This window comes from Perna viridis, chromosome 6 (assembly GCF_037379345.1).
Source record: "Perna viridis isolate PV_CMFRI_1.1 ecotype Kerala chromosome 6, ASM3737934v1, whole genome shotgun sequence".
Classification (NCBI taxonomy): domain Eukaryota; kingdom Metazoa; phylum Mollusca; class Bivalvia; order Mytilida; family Mytilidae; genus Perna; species Perna viridis.
The window spans coordinates 27,088,788-27,109,560 of NC_142450.1; the positions used below are offsets into that span (position 1 = coordinate 27,088,788).

The 20,773-nt window shown below is 32.3% G+C and overlaps 1 protein-coding gene across 3 annotated transcripts; it reads left to right on the forward strand.

Annotated features, from left to right (window-relative positions):
- Positions 1-8,008: 8,008 nt before the first annotated feature.
- On the forward strand, positions 8,009-20,773 carry LOC148614309 (uncharacterized). Of its 3 annotated transcripts, none has more exons than XM_088588387.1 (12): positions 8,009-8,083; positions 12,602-13,122; positions 13,510-13,615; positions 13,939-14,141; positions 14,740-14,846; positions 15,059-15,196; positions 15,469-17,182; positions 17,674-17,864; positions 18,268-18,748; positions 18,918-19,043; positions 19,867-19,929; positions 20,305-20,773. In XM_088588387.1, exons 2-12 carry the CDS (start codon positions 12,672-12,674, stop codon positions 20,397-20,399), a joined length of 3,675 nt encoding a protein of 1,224 aa, XP_088444513.1. In that variant the 5' UTR covers positions 8,009-8,083; positions 12,602-12,671; the 3' UTR covers positions 20,400-20,773. The 3 variants fall into 3 exon arrangements, with proteins under 3 accessions (XP_088444513.1, XP_088444514.1, XP_088444512.1); XM_088588388.1 differs by lacking the exon at positions 8,009-8,083 and adding an exon at positions 8,245-8,266; XM_088588386.1 differs by lacking the exon at positions 8,009-8,083 and adding an exon at positions 8,310-8,426.

Here is a 20,773-nt window from a genome sequence, read left to right on the forward strand (position 1 = left end):
TTGTCCAGTAGGGTCGAATATTTTCGGAACAAATCCGGATTTTTCAAATTTCCATGATGTCTATGAATTTTCTTTAAAAAGTATTATTCTGGAAAGGAAAATATGTACTAAAACAGGTATCTTGTATGCAACTGTTTGTAATAATGTCCCTGTCTAAACCAGTCACTTTTTTTAGGTCCTTTTATATGCGATTCAACTCCTGTCTTAAACTAATTTTAAAGTCCAAAATGGTCGGTTATACAGGAATGGGTGTTGGATTTTATTGCGTCTTTTATTGTCCGAATTCCAATTGGTGCCATATGACTGAACAGCAAAAACAAAAACAAAAACTGAACACTAACACTGAAATTTTAAAATTCGGTCTGTGCTTTACCACATGCTTTACCACATGTCTTAAACATGTTTAAGGATTAGTAAAGAAAACTCTTCAAGTATGGTTCTGCCTAAAAACCAGGAAGGGGGTAATTCAACATATCTTAAGATAATAAAACTGTGTAAATACATTGTTAGGTCCTAAAACAACTCTTCCTATGTTCATGTCCTTAGATCTTAAAATATATTTTGACTGTTTTAGTGTAAAAATTATGGCGGGAAGTTTTTCTGTACTTTTTCTGTAGTAGAACATATCAAAATTTTAAGTTATAATATCACCAGTGGACTACTTTTATTTTTGACTTCTATTTTGTATTACAGTTTTTATTGGGCCTACAAAAGGATTTGCAATAAAAGACCTTAAGATATGCATGAACTACCCATTATAAGCCTCTGCCTGGATACTAGGCAGAGCTGTATTTAATACGCCATCGATGCATGGTGAAAGACATTCTTTTGGATCAAGATTATAGAAATTTGCCTCATACGCTGCCTGAAAAGGATATTTCCGATATCCAGATCTTACTGAGAAATATTCTGTATATGACAAATAGATTATAGACGATGGACTATCAATAAGTCATCAATATATCTGAAATAATGTTTTAACCACTGATTTTAGAAAGTTAACCCAAAGGCAAATTTATGCTGCCTTCCTGTATTTCAACATACTGAAAAAAAATTAACCACAGTGAAAATTTGAGTTTTAAAGCGCGCGCTATAAAACCTGGTTTAACACATCATTGCTATCGGATATACCTGTACTAAGTGAGGACTATCACGGCTGTGTCCAACAAAATAGTTTTTGCCTTGTTATTTCCATTTGTTATACGAACCTTTCTTACTATTCTTTTACTATTACTATTTTTTATAATTATCTTTCGTCCCACAATGAAAAGAAAAATCAAATTCTGTGAGAATTGTATGCTGCAAACAGGCAATCACTATTAGTAATATTGTATTTTTGTGTGCATTTTGTTTTTGAAATCTCACTTTCATAAGTTATTACGCTTGGTGAAATCGCTATAACATTCAGAATATAGAATAAAGTTGTAATTGGGTCGGTTGATAATCTACATGGAAAACCCAACAGTTTTTATTGTATTTCAGTGTCATTAACAGAGTTGTCTCCTTTAATTTTGAATTCTACAGTACATTTTTTATGATATTTATCTCGTATGAACAAAGGTTATATAAAAAACCACATGTAATTTTTCTGTTTTCTATGACATTTTAAACAAGATATCAAAAATAAAAATATGTAGGCTTTCAAACCATGAATCACATTTTGCATGATTTTTATGTGGATTGAAACATACAACTCATATTGATATTGTAAAATTCTGCATGCTGTACACATGCTTCAAGGAGTAACATCACATCTGCAGCATTTGAAACATACATAGCAAGATTAAAATAAAAAGAAATGTATGTACATGTACAAGAAGAGCTCATAATCGAAATTTGAAGTTAAATTCAGCACCGATAAGTATTACACAACAAGTGAACAGTTCGTGTTTTAGCGCTTTTGTATTTTACAATACTACAAATTTTGGCATATTGTAAATTGGGTCAGACCATGTTGGACTACCAACCGGGTAGGTACAAACCCGCGGCCTTCGGGCACATTTGAAGCATCCAGTGTTAAGAACAACACCTTGAAACTTTCCCTAATGCTTTGCGTTTAATGGATTCTATTCAGATATTTTCAAAAAGAAACTTTTAAGTGTAAACACGTTTAACATAATTTGTAAAAAAATTCCAATGGCTTTAAGGGCTTTCATTAGCCTAAAATAAAACTGAACAATATTGGAAGTGTTAATTGTGAATTTTCAGACTTTAGCCATAACAACAGAGGAAGCATTGAGATGCATGAAAGTTGTTTCTTGGGTATGGACATCATATTCTATTTATCAATGTGTACAATAAACCCAGCAAAATCTTAAATTTTAACATATTTTGTAATGTGACAGTTAATTGGAACTTTTGCGACATTTTTACTTTGTATGTATGATTTTAGTTACTTTATGTTCTTTGTTGTGTGTGTCTGTTTTCCATGTCGGGTCTTTGTCCCTGGATTACATTCTTTTGATTACCGCTATAACCTTGGTTCCCTTGATTACTCTTGTTACTTCCGGAAAAAAAATCTCCCAACTTAAAACATAAATGGAAGACGTAAAACACTAATTTTCCTAATATTCATATACATCAGTGTAATATGAAAACTTTTTAATGCTACTGAACGAAATTTTAATGTTTAGGCAATAATTATACCCAAAATCATTACAATCAGTAAAACACATATTTTGTTGGAATTTGTAGGACCAACATCAAAAACGAAACTAAAAAATAAACATATTTTCTTGACTAACAAAATATTTTATTAAAACATTTAAATCAATGACTTTAAATTGTAATATTATGAATTGGTAAGATTGTATGGTCCTTAGATATGTAAATTAAAAAAAAATAAGTATTGCAATTATTCCGTCATCACAAAACTTTGTAGACACAAGATGAAGAAAATAAAAGACGGAAAACAGCAAACCAGAGAAACCACAGTATAAAAAACCATATCAAAATAAATGAGTACATTAGATTTAAGGAGTTAGACCTAGGGTAAGGGAAACAACTCTTGAAATTAGTGATATGTTTGTATCATATTCAATTTCACCAATGCCTATCAGCTTTCATTTGAAACAGAATGAAATTAATCCAAGTTACTTTGATGCTTACATGAAATTGATGTAAAATGCTGATTACAAACGTTCAAATGATTTTTAAGAGTTATGTCCCTGCGTATGGAGTGTTCATATCACAACTCGTACGTTATCCCAGAACTTGCCGAAACTACGCAGACTTCTTGTATCGCGCTAGAACTCTTACAAATAGGCTTCTAGAACAGGTTTATATTTCTACAAGATTGAAGTCATCGCTACAGAAGTTTTATGGTTGTCATCATGAACTCGTGGATCGTTATGGTGTATCCATCTGCGCCATAAAAACTGATTTATTCAACGGGTCATAGTTTTCCTTTCCTCCTTTGTCTACCCCGGACTTGACTTTTTATGAGCAACTCGGCGGGTGTTTCTAGAAAAGCAGAGGACGCTTACCCTGCACCTGGTCCATGCTCCCAGTTTTTAATGGAGCCCGAGTTGCTCATTTGCTTTTGTTACTTTGTATGTATGATTTTAGTTACTTATGTTCTTTGTTGTGTATGTCTGTGTTCCATGTCTGGTCTTTGTCTCTGGATTGCATTCTTTTGATTACCGCTGTAATCTTGGTTCCATTGATTACTCTCTCTTACCCAAGGTCTACCTCCTTAAATACATATGGAATCTCATGTGAAAGCTGTCGTTGAAAAAAAATCAAGTTTGAATTTTGAAAAGGGACAGACAAAAACCAGGCAGTTGGTGGCACATGACAAAATTTTTTCAAAAATATTTCATTCATTTTATATCACATATGCACTCTTTCTCAAAGTTGAATGTTGGTTTTTGATTAACTGCAAAGGTAAAGAGAAATATATCACATAGAACGCACTGAAATTCATGCAAAAAGGGAGATAACTCTTTCATTTGTTGCTTAATTTGATTGCTTTGTTTGGGAACTTTAAAATCATTTTCGGAGCCATCCATTGTCGGTTTAAAAAATAAACCTTTATGGCAAATTGACAGAATTATGATATACACATTACATTGGAACAAAACATTAATTGGGATAAAAATTACCATAGGCCACCCATATTAGGAACCACCTGTGACCCTTTTCACAAAAAAATCGTAAGAATAAAATTAGTCGTAAGTTATGACGTCACAATACGTTTATTTACTATGACGTCATAACTTACGACTAATTTTACACTTAAGAATTTTTGTGAAAAAGACCGCTGGTTTCTACATATACATTGTCTTGATACCTTATGATTTAGCATTAGTATAAGACGGTGTCATTCAATTCAAACAGCTTAATGTTATATATTATTAAGCATCATTATAATTTTTTTGTCAAAACATTCTGTCACATTGTTTATTTCACAACTCAAATCAAGTGGAATGTTTTAGAAACTAAACTGTCGAGGAAAAATATACTTCCTATAAAGTTTCAATTGGTTTTGTATATTTGTAGTCGGTCGAAGGTTAAATACACGTATTATTTTCTATTTTTGAATTACAATAAAAAGAAACTAAACAACTCTAACTATGCTTTACATTTAAATAATCCAGATCTTTTGTACTGCTGACTTTATTCATAAGTTGTTGCTTATTCAAACAAAATAATAAATAATAATTTCAGACAGACAGACTGACAGACATCATTATTACACACTTAGATACATTAAGCTCAGAGCCCGAGCTTGCTGTAAATAAGAAATCAGATTGATGGACAAAAGGTCATTTATTCAAAAATCGTATAATGCACAGTCAATTCTGCATATAAAAATATCAATTAAGTAATATCAAATTACAACAAAAATAAAACATATCAAATGAATAAATGACATATTAGCAAAAGTGGGAAGAAACATACTGCCACCAATCCGCTCTTACAAAGAGTAATCAAGGGAACCAAGGTTATAGCGGTAATCAAAAGAGTGTAATCCAGGGACAAAGACCAGACATGGAAAACAGACATACACAACAAAGAACATAAAGTAACTAAAATCATACATAAAAAGTAACAAAAGTAAATGAGCAACTCGGACTCCACTAAAAAAACATTGCAATACATTTATTTTTTTTTAAATTCGTGGTAAGAGTGGATCCCTGAGTTCTTGGTTGGGGGATCCACTTTTACTACGAATGTATTCATTCCTTTGTAAGAGCGGATTTGTAGCGTGAAGCAGAGCCGTAACTATGTCATCTACTGTTGGTATAGATATAGTGTACTTGAACGATAAGTTAGACACCCTAGTCTATCAGTGGCGGTTCGTGTCATAAAAGCGATATTTCTATCGGGTTACTTTTTCTATCAGCTTACTTTTCAAACGTACAAAGTAAGCCGGTAGAAAAACTTAATGCATAAAGAAAAAAGTATCGGCTTAGTTTTGAAAAGTAAGCCGATACTTTTGATAAGTAAACCGATACTTGTCATAATTAAACTGACCAATGAAAAAAGTCCTTATAAATTAATAGGAAAGTGATTCTGCAGAAGCTTAAATTCAGTAATTGGTTCCACAACCAGGAAACATCCCTATGACCTTATTTTACTGTGTCAAACCAACAAATTAAGTAGAAGCATAATATGTTAAAGAGGAAAGTTTTCAATATAATCAAATCAAAAGGGAAGAACAAAGGGATTTTGGTTGACATCAGAAATTTAAAAAAATGAATGTATTGCAATGATTTAATAGATGGTTTTCCGCGAGAGAGAACCGAAGAACTTTCGATTCATCGCCTATTTATTTCTACACAATGATTATTTGCTGTTTTTAAGTCGCTAATATTGTTAGCGACTTCTTACACTCGTACTTTTTGTACTTAATATTCACATATCATTTGCATAAGTATGTAGTTATACGGCATTAAATGCTGCAGATTCCCGCCTTGTTCACCACCATAGCGTCTTAGTTCTAGCTTCATGCGAGATAAAAATGTACCTCTTAAGTTTTGTGCACGTGCGTTTTACGTGTATTTCGTGCTTGTACGAGAAGAGGAACTTTACGTGAAATGATCTGTTAGCTTTAAACATTATCCAGTTTCCGATTCAGGCACTGAGGCTCGTTACAGGACTATATAGGTCATATACATTAGCACGCTCCTATATTTATGAATATTCATTGCCAGCTGCTTAATCATAATCTGATTCACTGGTCAATAACATAAGCGACCCAAAGATCGCTACAACGTACCCTTTTTTAAACATGTCTTAGCTTGTATTAGAACGGGAAGTTTAGGTTAACATTGAATTTATGTAATATTACAGTTTCCGATTCAAACACAGGCGTTCGTTACAATTGATGATATAAAGATCATATATATTATCAGGATTCCGATATCTATATTTTTAGGGATCCCAGGGTCGCTTATGATATTGACCAGGGAACCAGATTTCATAGTCAAGTAGAACCTTTCGATAAGAATGTAATGAAATCAAAATTTACTGTTGTAAACGAAGTATGCACCAGACTCGAATCAGAATTACGAATTATCACATTTTAGTAAGTTCTTATCCATTACGTTTTAGAACGGTTCAAATCTTATATAAACGGGGATTTGATTGGCTGACAGATTTGCAAAACTGAAAAAGTATCAGCTTACTTTTCAAAAGTAAGCCGATACTTTTTACTTTATGCATAAATTTATTTCTATCGGCTTACTTTTCAAAAGTAAGCCGATACTTGTTGAAAGTAAGCCGATAGAAGTATCCCTATTATGATATGAACCGCCACTCATAGTCGTCTTAGCATCTATAATTTGCCGTACGCTTTGCTGGCGTTGCTTGTCTTTTCTACTACTCCTAGTAGATACATCAGCAATTCTTGAAAAATCAGCAGGAGCAGTTGCCTTTTTTGGATGATTTGCCTTAGGCATGGCGAAATACTGAAGCGTATTAAAATTAAAATGTCATTATCGCCAATACACTATACTCAATGTATTTAGAGGACGGATAAGTAAATGATTCGATAGCTTAATTAAGAGTCACTTTTTGTGAAATAACATAACAAATTGAGACTGTAAAACGAGTTGGTGATACTGCCACAAATAACACAAACTATGTTTAAATGAAATTTATTTTTTAAAAAGGAAATGAATAACTACAAAACCAATCACCATGACGAATACAACTAGAGCAGTGTATTGAACAAAAAGCAAACAATACCATTACACAAAACATATTCGCTTGACAGCAAATACACAGCAGCCAACGGTGTATTGCAATACGTTTCATATAAATATGCAATTTAATTTCATAAAACATTTTAATTAACTAAACCACGTTTTACACTAACACCAATACCGCAAAAGTTAGACTGTTGATAAAATATCCCAATAATATGAAATTATAAGAATTAAGATAAATAAGAAATTAGAGAAAACAACCATATACCGAATTCACGGAGTGCAAAACAGTCTATGTTTTTCAAAACGTTAACTAATTCAAATGGCTCAGACTCCGACTAATTATCATGAAAAATATGATATTGTTTGACACATCTGATCATAAGCAGACCCCTGAAGAGAAAGATAACATAACGAATCAAGAAAGACCCCCCCCCCTAAATAACTCCATATGACAGCTTTCATAATGCCAAGCTAGACACATTACAGTACGTCTTCACTGCTTTCTAAAATTATTTTATTTGTATTTTCGGTCTACAAATAAAATCGGTTTGTCTGTTTTAGCATTTATTTACCTTTATTTCTATGTTTCTTTAATGAAATTGGTTAAAATGGTGTTAAATCCGAGAAATGAAGTGTTTTTGTTTGTAACGTAGTCTGAATCCAGAAAAAAAAGTGTGCTGTTACAACAATTACTTGTCTAAATTTCGTCATGAAATATCGTCTTTTTGCAACTTTCATTAATTTCGTGCGACATTAACAGGTTTGCAGGTGTTATAAACCTCAATTTAATACTTAAAGACCATTTAATTAATTTGTTCTTGACGAATGTTGTAATCGTTGTCTTTACTCCAAATCCCGTTTGACTGTATCCGAATTATTTCTTACAATATACGTAGTAGCAGATTGAGAAATTCCGAAACAAAGAGGTGAGTCAATCTTGTCCTCTATAATTAACCAAAAGTAAGAATTAGGGTCAAGCTCCGCTTATGATACGTAGTGGTTATAATGAAAATAAAACTATTTTATGCAGTGACATGGTTTAAATAATCATGAGAACAAAATAAAGAAATCTACAATGAAAACAGAGACACATTACGTAAAAAAACAAGGTAAAGCAGAGTACAAATTTTAACAGAGACGTGAAAAATGTATTTATCAAAGTATCCTAACAAACAGCGACGTATTATAATTTACTTCCCGCTTAAGTAATTCGACCTATGCAATGTGTACTATGTTGTTTGTGTAGTAAGGAAAGATATTTATAACCAGGTAGGTTGTTTTAATATTTATGCTTTTAATAACCCAGAAACAATACGTTTTGTACCGAATGTTTTTAATTTTCTTGTGACCGATTTTGCAGATCAGTGTCATTGTTAAGTAACAATGATATTTGTCTGTTTATCAAGCCAATATCAAGTTCCGGGTGTTAAAAGAATAGGCCCACAGCAGCGCTAAGCTTGTCGTAAAAGGCGACTAAATAGTGCTCAGAAACCTAGCCGGGGGCTAGGCGCTCTGCCCACAGAGCAACTGGGATGTGTGCCCCGGGTGGTGGAATGGGTACCCCTGGCGTGTTACATGCTGGGGTTCTCAGGCTATAATACAGAAAACCTGACAGCAAACCATAGTGGTGCACCGTGTTGGGAAAGTTGTTGCGTTCCTCGCACGTTAAATAACCCTGCTGTGGTATTCGATAGGAGTAGGAACCTTTGCGCTCCGCCACAGGAGGCTAAATTGCCCGGCCCTACCCATCTCTCCCTTTTTCTAGTGGCAATCAAAATTTGTCGACCCTATTATCCCTTTTTTCATTTCATCATCATTTCATGTTCATTTTATCATCCATTTCGTGTTCATCGTCTGAATATAGCTGAAATATTGCTGCTTGGACGTTAAACCCCAAGAATCAATCAGTAAATCAAGTTCAAGGGTTTCAAACAAATGTTGTTTATTCAGGACAGTTGTAATTAGTAAAATGTGAACTCTTAATCATTTATTTTTACACAGCTGTTTAAAGCATTTATTAATGGCATGCGGAAAGATCATTTAAGTTAAAATCAAATTTAAATTCAACAAACTCTTAATATTTATTTCAATTACATGTATTGTTTTCCATAGCATTTACGCTGAATGGTTATAAACTATGCTGTTGTATCACATGACTATCTTTAATATCGTTCATTTTAAAATAATCACCCTGTTGTTTTCTGTCATTTACAATTTCGAAACGTGTCCATTTTAAGGCAAAACAAATATAAATGTCTGTATCTAAGGTTACACTGCATGTTTAAAACACAATTTGTCATGTGCCATCTACTGTCTGGATTTTGTTTGGACACCGTTTTAAATATATTTCAAAATAAAGGAACTTATCCTAGGTAAACGCTTACAATTATATATATACACAATCATATTGATGAAACAAAGTCGTAACAAGAATGATTTTTGACTTTTTATGTATTAAAAAAATTGAAGAGAAAATTTGCAGTGCATCTTAATCAATATTAACATGCTTTAAATGTAATTTCACATTCCGGGATCTGCTCTATTTTATTAGTTTTCTATGTTTTCTTTAGATGTAAAGAAAATAGTCAAATCAAATTAAAATTTGCATAAGTGGAATTTAAGTATTATCAAGTTGGTCCAATAGATATTATCTTTATGAAAACGTAATAAACGTAATATACTCGACGCCACTTCTGAATTATCTCAAATATATCTAAGCCCACGTAAGTGTTCTACCTACATTTAAAATTGATTATCCCAGTAACAAATTCAGAAGCTTATATCTATTCTTGCTTAAATGTCGAATTTCGGGAAAATTTGAATAATTCCATTGGTTATATCGTCTGCTGGTTATTGTGCAGCGTTAACAGCTTGTTTGAATACTTATTAAATTCAGAATAAGTTAAAATGTCTTTCGTATCTATTTTTCCAGAATCTGAGGTGCTTCAATATTTATGACACATATTTAAACTTGATTGTTCTAAATTAACCGAACTACCAATAAAACCTGAAGTCTAAACGACAAACGCAAACACCACGCAAATCAACTAACCACTTAGCCTTAATCCAAGTTCCTGGAGCATCTCCCTCCCGGAACACCCAGTTCTCCTACACCTAGTCTCTAACTTGCTTCCCAGACACCTAGTATCAGAGCACATAGCTTCAAAGACACCTAGTTTTTGAAACCCTATGTTTTAAGAAAGCAAATAAATAATTAGAAACCGTCTGTTCGAGGGACTGCGACCATTACCTATTCTTTCGGTTATGAATACTTTTAATCTGTCTCTGGTGATTTAACTAACAATTCGAACCGAATTTGCAATGAATTGCCTCTTTATATATTCCAAAAACGCGTACCCAGAAACTGAGAAAGCGTCTATAACAACTGTAACTGTACAGTGATGATTTCCAATAATGTTTCCGATTGTAAACCAAACGAATAGATATCTTACCATGAATTTGAGCATTTTAATAATTTGCACACGATTTCTAATAAATAAACTGCATTTTTGTCACATTTGTTGCTAAAGAAAAAAGAAACAAGAATTCCCCACTGTCAAATCTCCCAGTTTCAATTCGTAGCATCATTCTGACACATTAACAATCTTACAAATCATTGGATAATTTCTTGTTAGTCATCGTTTAACTTTGAATCAAGAAAATTTTACATTTATATGGCGCTTTATTAGGATTTTCCTGGTTCTTACGTGGATGTGTCATGATACTTACGCAGAAAGTAATGATAATGAGCCATGAAACAGTTCTAAAACCTGGCATATGCCAAGAAAGTAATCGCTTTATATGATGAGCAGCGGTGATATATAATGTAATTTTATTTATTAATTTATATTTGGTCGTTGTTATATTAGGAAACACAATGCTCTCCATAAAAAGAGAATGTTTTAAAATCAAAACTTATAAATCATATATCGATATAGGAAATTAGTACCCGATATTTGGTATTATATTACCCTTGCCTTAAAATGAGAAAAGTGAATTAAAAATTAGTTAAAACAATAATTAAAATGTGCATAGTTGTTAAAAAGTTGTTGCCAGATGTGTTAATTTCGTTATGTAGATCAATTTAGGCTCAATAATATAATGTGTCTGCAGTGAAGAAGTAACTTACACGGAAAGTCTTATGCATTTGTTGTATCATACATAAAATGCTAATTGAAAATGTATGCCCCACGAAATCAAACGACTTAATTTTCAACCTGTTAAAATAAAACATTTATACTTTATGAAAGTCTTGGCTTATTTACAATATGAAACAAGGACCGCGTGTTATAACATGTAAGTAACCGGAAGATTTTCTTGTTATTGCATTAGCATTTTACCATATAATTTCCGTAGTTTAGGTCAGTACTTCAAAGTGACATCCTATAAAGAAGGACTGTATCTACTCATTACCCCTTCCTTGAAGTTTTAACTATCGACAGATATACTTAAGTTCAAGCCTTAAACGGGAAGGTTCTTTTCTTCGTACCACGAATCTATCCTTCGATTAAATTTCCGAAAAATTGTTATTACTTCGATTTCTGTAATATGAAGTTTATTCAAGACTCAATCTGTTTTCATTGTTTGTCTGAATTTCAGAGGAATCCTCAATAATTAAAATAGATTTGTTATGTCATTGAAAGAATGTGAGCCAATGCAAAATTCCTTTGTATTCACTTCGTATTGTTGGTAGGCGCTCCTTTGATTATTTGTGTAAATAAAGCGGCTTGTGTAGCTTCTTAGCAATATTTTCAAATATATAATATTTGTTTTAACTTTGTTACATCGTTCTAACTTTCAATAAGATTATCATGGAGCAGGCTGACGCTTTTTTCAGTAATATAGTTAGAGGATTTTTTAAAAGATCAACGAACATGTTACAACAGAATTGAAAATTAACCTTGTTTTTTTCGGTTTAATCAATTCCATTCCTTCTATACACTACCTAATGATTGCGACTTACTTTACATACCTAACAGTTCAGTTAACAAAGATTTCCATGGAGCAGCAGGTGCTATTTTCAGTTAGCAAATATAGGGATATTAATTTCAGATCAACAAACATATCATTATGGAAAATGGAACGGAATGAAAAATTAGAATAGTTGAACGATTTTGTTAAAAGATTGATTTGATAAAACAACAATATCTAATGTTATCAATTGGTGATATGGTGATAACATCTGCAAATGCTAAAGGAATTATATTTGTATCAGTCACAACAAAACAACAGCCTTATTTAGATGGCCATTATATCATAAAATTGTGGTTTCATGGTCAGGAACAGCTTCGTCTGTCTTACAAAGATTTAAATATATTTATGGCATTAATATCTATCAATTCATTTTTACCTTGATATTGACTGTACATTACTTCATTCCAGTTTACGAAACGATATCGTTCTTCTAATCAACTTCTTTGTTACCAACATCATTTTCGTTACAGTATCCGTAAACAGCAAATTGCCGTTTGAACAAACAGTATGCAGTAGGAAAATCTGTTTATTTACATCAGAATGGCACTCAGTTTGGATGATATTGTTGGTTCAATACCAGTTGAGGGAAAAACAGAGCTTGACATCTGGAACAAACTGAAACATTACTTATCTGAGTATTGGGATGGTGAAAAAAATATATTTGACCAAGTTGTCATTTTGTCGGGAAAGCAGCTAGATCGACAAGGACGCGCCATCGAAAGCACAGCTGCATATTTCGAAGTACTTGAGAGTAATTTTAGCGACAGGAATGATTTGTTGGAATTTCTCATTAATTTAACTGATTATCTTAACTACTACTCGGAGGATGGTTCAGTTAAAGTTGCAGAGAAGTTGAAAGAATTAAGGAACAATTTGAGCAAGTTGAGGCGTCATTGCTTAGAAAGAGGAATTTTCAGAGATAAATGTTTCGTAGGAAGGGAGAACGAAATATTCCTGATGAAAAACTCGATTGAAACCGGGGAAAAACAAGGTAACTGGTTACAAAGAAAATACACAGAAAGTTCAATCACTGAACAATTAATTTTCGAAATTTCATTTGTGTTAATGATGAATATGTATTAGAAATTCTGACGTACTCCTACGTTCCCTGTGACAGTTCACACTTAATCGAAACATACGTAAAAGTTAACGGATTTGTGTTTCTCCATGAGACAATCAAATATGTGTTGTTTAATTTTTAAAGCTTGTATTTATCTGCAATCAGATTTCCTGTTCTAAAGGTGATGTAAAATATTTTTGATATACAAATCTCTGATTGAAAGTACCAGTCACAGAAATTATAATCCAGTGTATCATCTTATTTTTTCCGGAACGAATTCTGATTGAAAGTTTGTACTTACATCTCTTTGTATTTTAGGAATTTTTGTTTGTGGACTCGGAGGAATGGGAAAAACATCCCTTACAAGAGCTGTTTGCTATGACCTTCGTAGTGACAGATGGAAAACAGTAAAAATAGAACTGCGGTACGAGTAAATAATTCACGTAATTCACCTTCTAAACTTTCATTGATAGAGGACTATTTTGAATTACTATACTATTGTTACAATTACACAGCAGCAAAAGGTGCATTTAAATAACACTAGCAAGACAAAGCTCCATTAATTTATCATTACTCTATTATTAACCTATCGGATCATTTGTAGCCAATGAAACAATCTTATGTCTTGAACTTTTATTTAATTATATTTTAATGTATTACTTATAAAACAAGTTAATGTTTTCAAATTTAAACGCATTAGAACTTATAAAAGGTTGTTTTAATTTTGGAAGTAAATTTTATTTCTAGAGAACAAAGAACATTTGTACACTTTTTGAGGACATCAATCCTCAGTATCAAGGACTTACGAGGTTCAGGCACAGAAGGTATTAATGCAGCCATTAGTACAGATGACACTGTGGACATGAACGAAATTGTGCATAAAGAGGATGGTCTTCAACAATTACTCCTCGAGTTCTTTGAATCTCGTGTAAACAAACAACGACGAAAATGTAAGTTCAATATAATATTGAAGAAATATTATCATGAGTATTGGTAGATTTCTTAAAAGTCACTAGATAAATGTGTAATGTTCCAAATAGGTCATTATCAACATGCAAATCTGTAATTTTGTTATCTTATAAATTCATTTCTTTTTGGGAAAATATTCGTTTCTATGTAAAAGTACTTTATACGCTCGGAAATTCGAGAGTGTCATCAAATGCTCCCCACCAAAAGCATCTGTCTTTTGCAAGTGAGTAAAATCTGTTAGGAGCCTAGCTACAATAATGGAGTTTCCCGAAACACTTTGTGAAAGCGGAGTCACGCAGAGGTCCTATAAAATAACGAAGCAACCAAATGTGCGAGGCCATCTCCAAACAATATTAAAATAAGGGAAATGAAATGTGTTTCTGTCTAATTGTAAGGTTTGCCAATACACCTTACTCTATTGTTTTTCCCCAGATATTAAAATCATGTTAAACTTGTCTGTTAGTTGAATTTCTAGCTATTGACACTGCTTTGTTTACATAGTCATAACAATTACAAAGCTAATTGGTATTTTGTTGTTGAATGTTTTTTTTTCTGTATTTGTTATGGTTTGTTTTTCAGTGATATTTTTCTTCGACAATATTGATGATATAGAAGATGTTATAGAAAAGCAGAAGGTGTTGTCATTTTTCCAGACCATACTTGTTACCCTGAACGGTAGTACAAACGTAAGTATTATACATTAAATTGCATGTCTTGAATATGATTAACTTATAATCAAATTAATTTTGGAATAATTATTTGCAAGGCAAGAATCTACATGTGTTGCGGTCAATAGATCAATGCAAAAAAAAAAAATAGACAAGTCATAAAAATAACTTGGATTTATATCACTAGTGTTTGTTTTATAGTATAAACATTCCTACTATCTATCTTTCAGACCAGAATTATTGTCACTTGTCGGGAAGACGTTTTGGGTGTTCCAGGTGACAACTTGACAGAGTTGATGGTAAAAATAGAGGTTAAAAGACTGTTGCATGTAGATGCAGAGGCATTGGTCCGTGAATGCACTAGGAAGGTAACTGATAAGGAAATAATGAAAAATATCTGCATCGCTTAAATTTCAATGTGTTAAAAGTTAAAATTTTATAAAATTAAAAGAAACCATGTTAACATTTCGGTTTTGTTGGACAGCAATGAATATGAAAAGACGTTCAGTTCAAGTAATATTTATCAGAGAAGCGTAATTTGTCCCTAATGTAAGTTTCTTTTCATAGTATACTCTATGCACAAAGCTGAAAAATAAATTACTTATTGGTTTATTACCTAACATTGAATGCTCAATTTTAGGTCGACATTACTACAAAGGATATTAAAAGAATAATAACTGAATGTGGGGCTTGTCCTTTGGCAATACGAGTTATATGTGACGTCATCAACGATTGCAGATATGAAGACCTCTCATTTCTGAAAAAAAGGCCTGATGAGGTTATTTCATCTTCGTTAAATATAACTAAGGTTGATTGGTTACTTCAGCCTTTCGAAAGGCTTTCGTTTGAGGAAAAATGCTTAATTTGCATGCTGTCTTTATTTGGAACGTCAAAGTTTGATCTAAAATTTGCCGATTTTATTATTAATGGTAAAAGTATTAAATGCGAAAAGGACGAAATTTATGAACGGAGAAGGAGTTCTAGTTTGCACCGAAATCAATCTTTTGAAAAACACCAATGCAATTGTCCCAGCTGTAAGAAAGTTCTTGAAAGATCTGTTGATTTGAAGTTTAAACTTTTGTCACTTAAAAGGCGACACCTTCTAGAAATTGACAACGATGTTTTTGATCAAATTGATCCAGATGAGACCGCACAAGAATCCCTTCTTGCTGGAGAGTGCTCATTTATTTATTCGATTCATCCCCTGGTGTGCAAGTTCCTGTCCGAGAGAGCACGCGGCGAAAATACAAAGAATGCAATGGAAAAGGCTAAAAACAACTATTTTGCACTTTTCGACGACCTTGTTTTAGAAATAGGAAGTTGCTATGATTCAAGTGTTTTGGTTGCGAGGGAGAAAGCTGACTATCTAAGGAATTACATTCAAAAATACATCAGTATCATGTCAGAAGTTGGTAAACATGATAACCAATACAACCAAGATATTTTAAGAAGGCTTAGTCTAACAACCACAGAAGATGAAATAAAACGAAGAAACAACGTTGTACAAATGATTCTAAATCCAGAGCACCATCTTCTATTTATCAAAGCCATGAGTGGCACGAGTAAAAAAGGTTCATTGTCCAAACTATCATGGGAAGTCGAATATGTTGCAGCATGTATACGGTACGACAAACAAGATGTTGATGTTGATTCAAAAATTAGTGAACTGGAGAAATCATTTCCTTCAATAGATACTTCTGGATTTACTAACACTGAACAAACTCAATTTGCCATCTTATATGCAAGAATAAAATACTACAAAGGGCTTAGGCTAATGGACAGCAGCTCTGATTCAAGAGAGACATTTAAGGAGGCGTCAGAACTTTTTAGTTCAGACAAACTTAAACATTCGTCTACAAGCATAATATATCAAGCTGACATATACAATTGTATCGGATGTTTAGAGTACAGGGAACACCATCCAGACGAAGCAATCAAAAAACATAAATTGGCTGTAAGTTTACTCAGCAAAAAATTTAAAAATAATGAAAATATCCCCATGTATTACGCCAATATTGCTTCATGTCATTTTAAGAAAGGAATACAACATTTCTTGGATAAGCAAACAGATAAAGTAAAGATTGAAATGGAAAAAGCTTTGAAATCATACAATGAATGTATACAGAACGCATACTGTCAAAAACTAGGGAATACGCTTTTGTATGTGCGAAAACTCAAGAACAGAGCTGATGTACAAACTATGCTTCATAAGTTTGACGCGGCCAAGAAAGATTATGATGAGAGCTTGAAAACACTGAAACGCCTTTTTCAAATGCCTACAAGAACAGAAATTCTAATATTGCACGCTAGAGGGGAAATGATTCGTAAAATGATTCCTTTGTGCAAGACAGGAGGTTGGTACCTATGGATAAAACAGTTTTAGTCAAGTTCGAGTTCATATTTGCTTTTTTGAAATGTTTTGCGCGTTAAACGATTCATGGTTAATTCAAATCTTAACTCAGCTAGGTCCTTGGATGAAATTTTTAAAGTTACAATGAACAACAAAATGTGCACTTGAGTAAATTTTAAATAAAACAAAAGGCTATTTATAACTAAATCAGACGTGCATTTGGTGTTCAATGCCGGCAAAAGCTTGTAATATTGATTAATCCTTGAGTAGACGTTTCATATTTAGTATAAAATATTGTAAAGTGGGTTTCAATCATAAATTGGGTTTCCAAACTACATGATACAAAGTAATGAATTCTAATTTTTAAGAATACGAAAAAACTCTATGAACAATAATTAGTTATGACCGGTTTGAACGATGCTTAATTAACAAGTTTTCTCAACACATTTTCTGATATTGATGAGCATATGTGATGAGTATGCATATTTGTTGTAGATATAGATAAAGATGTATATGACCTTGTTGACGACGGCATTGATATTTATGAGCAAATAAGAGACATTATTAACCCTGTAATTTTTCCCAGCGACCATGCAGCCTTTAATAAAATCCGAAAAAATCATCTTTACTTTATGGAACAGCGTCGCGAGACTGATATGAAAAAAGACACTGAGAAGTTTTATGCTGTAAGTTATTAAACTTTTTAAAAGAATCAGTTGAACATAGATATTATTTTCTTGCGTAAAAGAGGAAATCAATTCAATTCAATGATTAAATAAAACAGAGTTTTTAATTCTGAAGGAAGTTTGAAATGGGAAGTTGAAACTTATATTTCCCGTCTCAGAGTACTGACCATGATATACCAGAAACAAACTAACAAAAAACAAGATTAATATTTTACTTGAAACACAAAAGAAAATGACAGTAAAGAACTGTTAAGAAAGCCGAATATATGACATTGTCAATTTTAAAAATGAATTGTCATATTTTTCCGTATATTATGGTAAATAATACAATGTTCAAACTGAATATTCCTATTTTCTTTTTGTCATTATCCGTTTAAGATAAAGCAACTCTAATCATTTGTAGAGGTATCATGATCAAAATTGGAAGAGTGGCAGTAGTTCTTCAAGTTCGTCTGGATCATCTGTATCAGATGTATCGGTTGACGAACTCACAGCAATTGAGTCCACAATTGATACCCAATCTAATCAAAAGGACAGCTTTAAAACATTTCTACCACAGAATTTATTATCATGTCAAGGAAAAGACACCTTTGAGGATCGCAAGTCAAGCTCTGGTGTATCTAGCATGGGTAGCAGTGCTTCAGACCATGACAGTTGCAGCCTTACCAGAAAACTTTCTGTTCTCTCGGGCCACAGTAGCTCATTTGAAGATGAAGTTTTTGTCCGTCGGGCTTCGGTTGACGACCGATCAGAGAAAAGGTTGGATCAAGGTTGGACAGCGAGAAAATCGACATTCGCGTCATTTGGATCTAGCACATTAGAAAGTAGTCGAGATGACGATGTCGACGGTAACGGACAAGGCAGGAAAAGAAAGACCGACGATAGTATACTATATGTTTATTACTATACATTATTTACCCCAATTAATAATAATAATTATATGAAAATTAAAATACATCAATACGCCGGTAACATAAAAATGCATTAAAAATAGAAATGACAGTGAGCTTTAATTTCTTATATGAATCAAATTATTGTTTCGTTCTTGTTTAGATAACTATCAGAAAGAACCTCCAAATAAGATAAAGTCTTTGAATTGGATATTACCAGATAAGCTTTCGTCTAGGCTTGAAGACAAAACAGAAGAAAGAAGTACACAGACAGAAATAACACAAATAGGTAACATCAAATACTTGTGTTTTTTAAAATGCGTGTTTGTTTTACTATTGTTATGGATACATTCTTGTTCTGTTGTATTGGAAATGACTTGGACATTATATTCTTCATGCAAATGATATTAACTTTGCATCATATCTTAAAAACACAACCTTGGACAGAAGTTAATGCCTGAAGACAAACAAATAACAAATAACAAAAACACAACAAAAAACTTTTAAAAAATCATTCTGATGGTCATTTAACAAAAAGGATTGGTCTAATTATTGTGCATTTTAGTATACATAAGAAAATAAATTGAGTGTATCGATCAAATTCTATCTTGAAAGGTTCTATTAACGATTAATGAAAGGAACCAAGATTCTAGCAGAAATCAAAAGAATGTAATCCATGCAATTACCAGACAGGGAAAACAGACACACACAACAAAGAACTTAAAATAATCAAAATAATACGTACAAAGAAACAAGTAAATTATCTCAAATCTTACTAATAAACGCTTATATTATCACAATTGAATTCTAATCTATAAAGTTTCCTTCCACTAAATGCATTAAGGCAAGCTAACATGCTGTATTATATTGTGCATTTCTTTAAATATGGTATCTACGGAGCAGCTTGAATCGAAAAATCTGTCGTACGAGATCCATACTTTTTAATTAATTTATTTATTCAATTATTTGTTTTATTTCTTGCCTTATCAGTTTTAATTAAAAGTAATCAGATAGTCTAATTAATAAAATTGTAACTTGCATTGCAGCGTTGACATAACAGGGATTTTGTTCATAAACTAATCATAGGTCATTGCTATCGTGTTTTTTTTCAGACAAATTATTACAAAATGATCGAAAAATGCAACTTTTGGTTAATGCAGTTACATCTGGAAATGGTAATTATAACCAATATGTTCTTTCTATATTACATCTGTCTCTCAGTTTTTAAAATATCTCAAATTTATCATTCTTTATTAATTTATTTAGTTTTAGGTAGTTTCTTTGTCAAAACACAATAGTAGGGAACTTGTAATAACTCTCATACAAAGGTTAACTCATTAGAAGAAAAATTCCAAAAGCCTGTTTCTGAATGACTAATAAGCAGACAATGGTAACAAAAATTACCCCCTTTATTGCAGGGGAAGGCAAACGAAAATAAACAAGAGATACAAACAGGATATACTAGATCTGAAAAATAAGGGTCAATAACCTAAAATATTTTTTGATATAAAGATTACTTAATTTAAATGTTATAAATTGTAATCTTTCAGCAAAACTTGTAGAAGATAGAAGTGGGAGACCAATCGTACAATATCGACAATCAGATTGCCTAGAACATCTAAAGGACGAGGGATCAGAGAACTGAAATTGGAAAAAAGTGTTGTTTTCTTTTAATCATTAAACGGTTTCAAAAGCTATGAAAAGTAACTATTATATAGTAGAATTAATTATAATGAACTAAAGTCGATTGTAGAATATGCTCAGAAATGTATAGTTTTTCTTGTGTTAACAATGCACTATAGTGTCTTATTGGACACAAGATTATCCCAAAATCTTGTTAATTTGGATGATGATCTCAGTTCTTCTAAAATAGATTTTCTGTAGTGTTCCGTCTTATTACCATGTGTTTCTTATTCGATATTATGTTTCAATATTAGTATGTAATATTGTTTAATGTATTGTTCCTATCACAATTTCTCGTGTTCGTTATAATTAGTTAGATAAAACTAATTCCTCGTA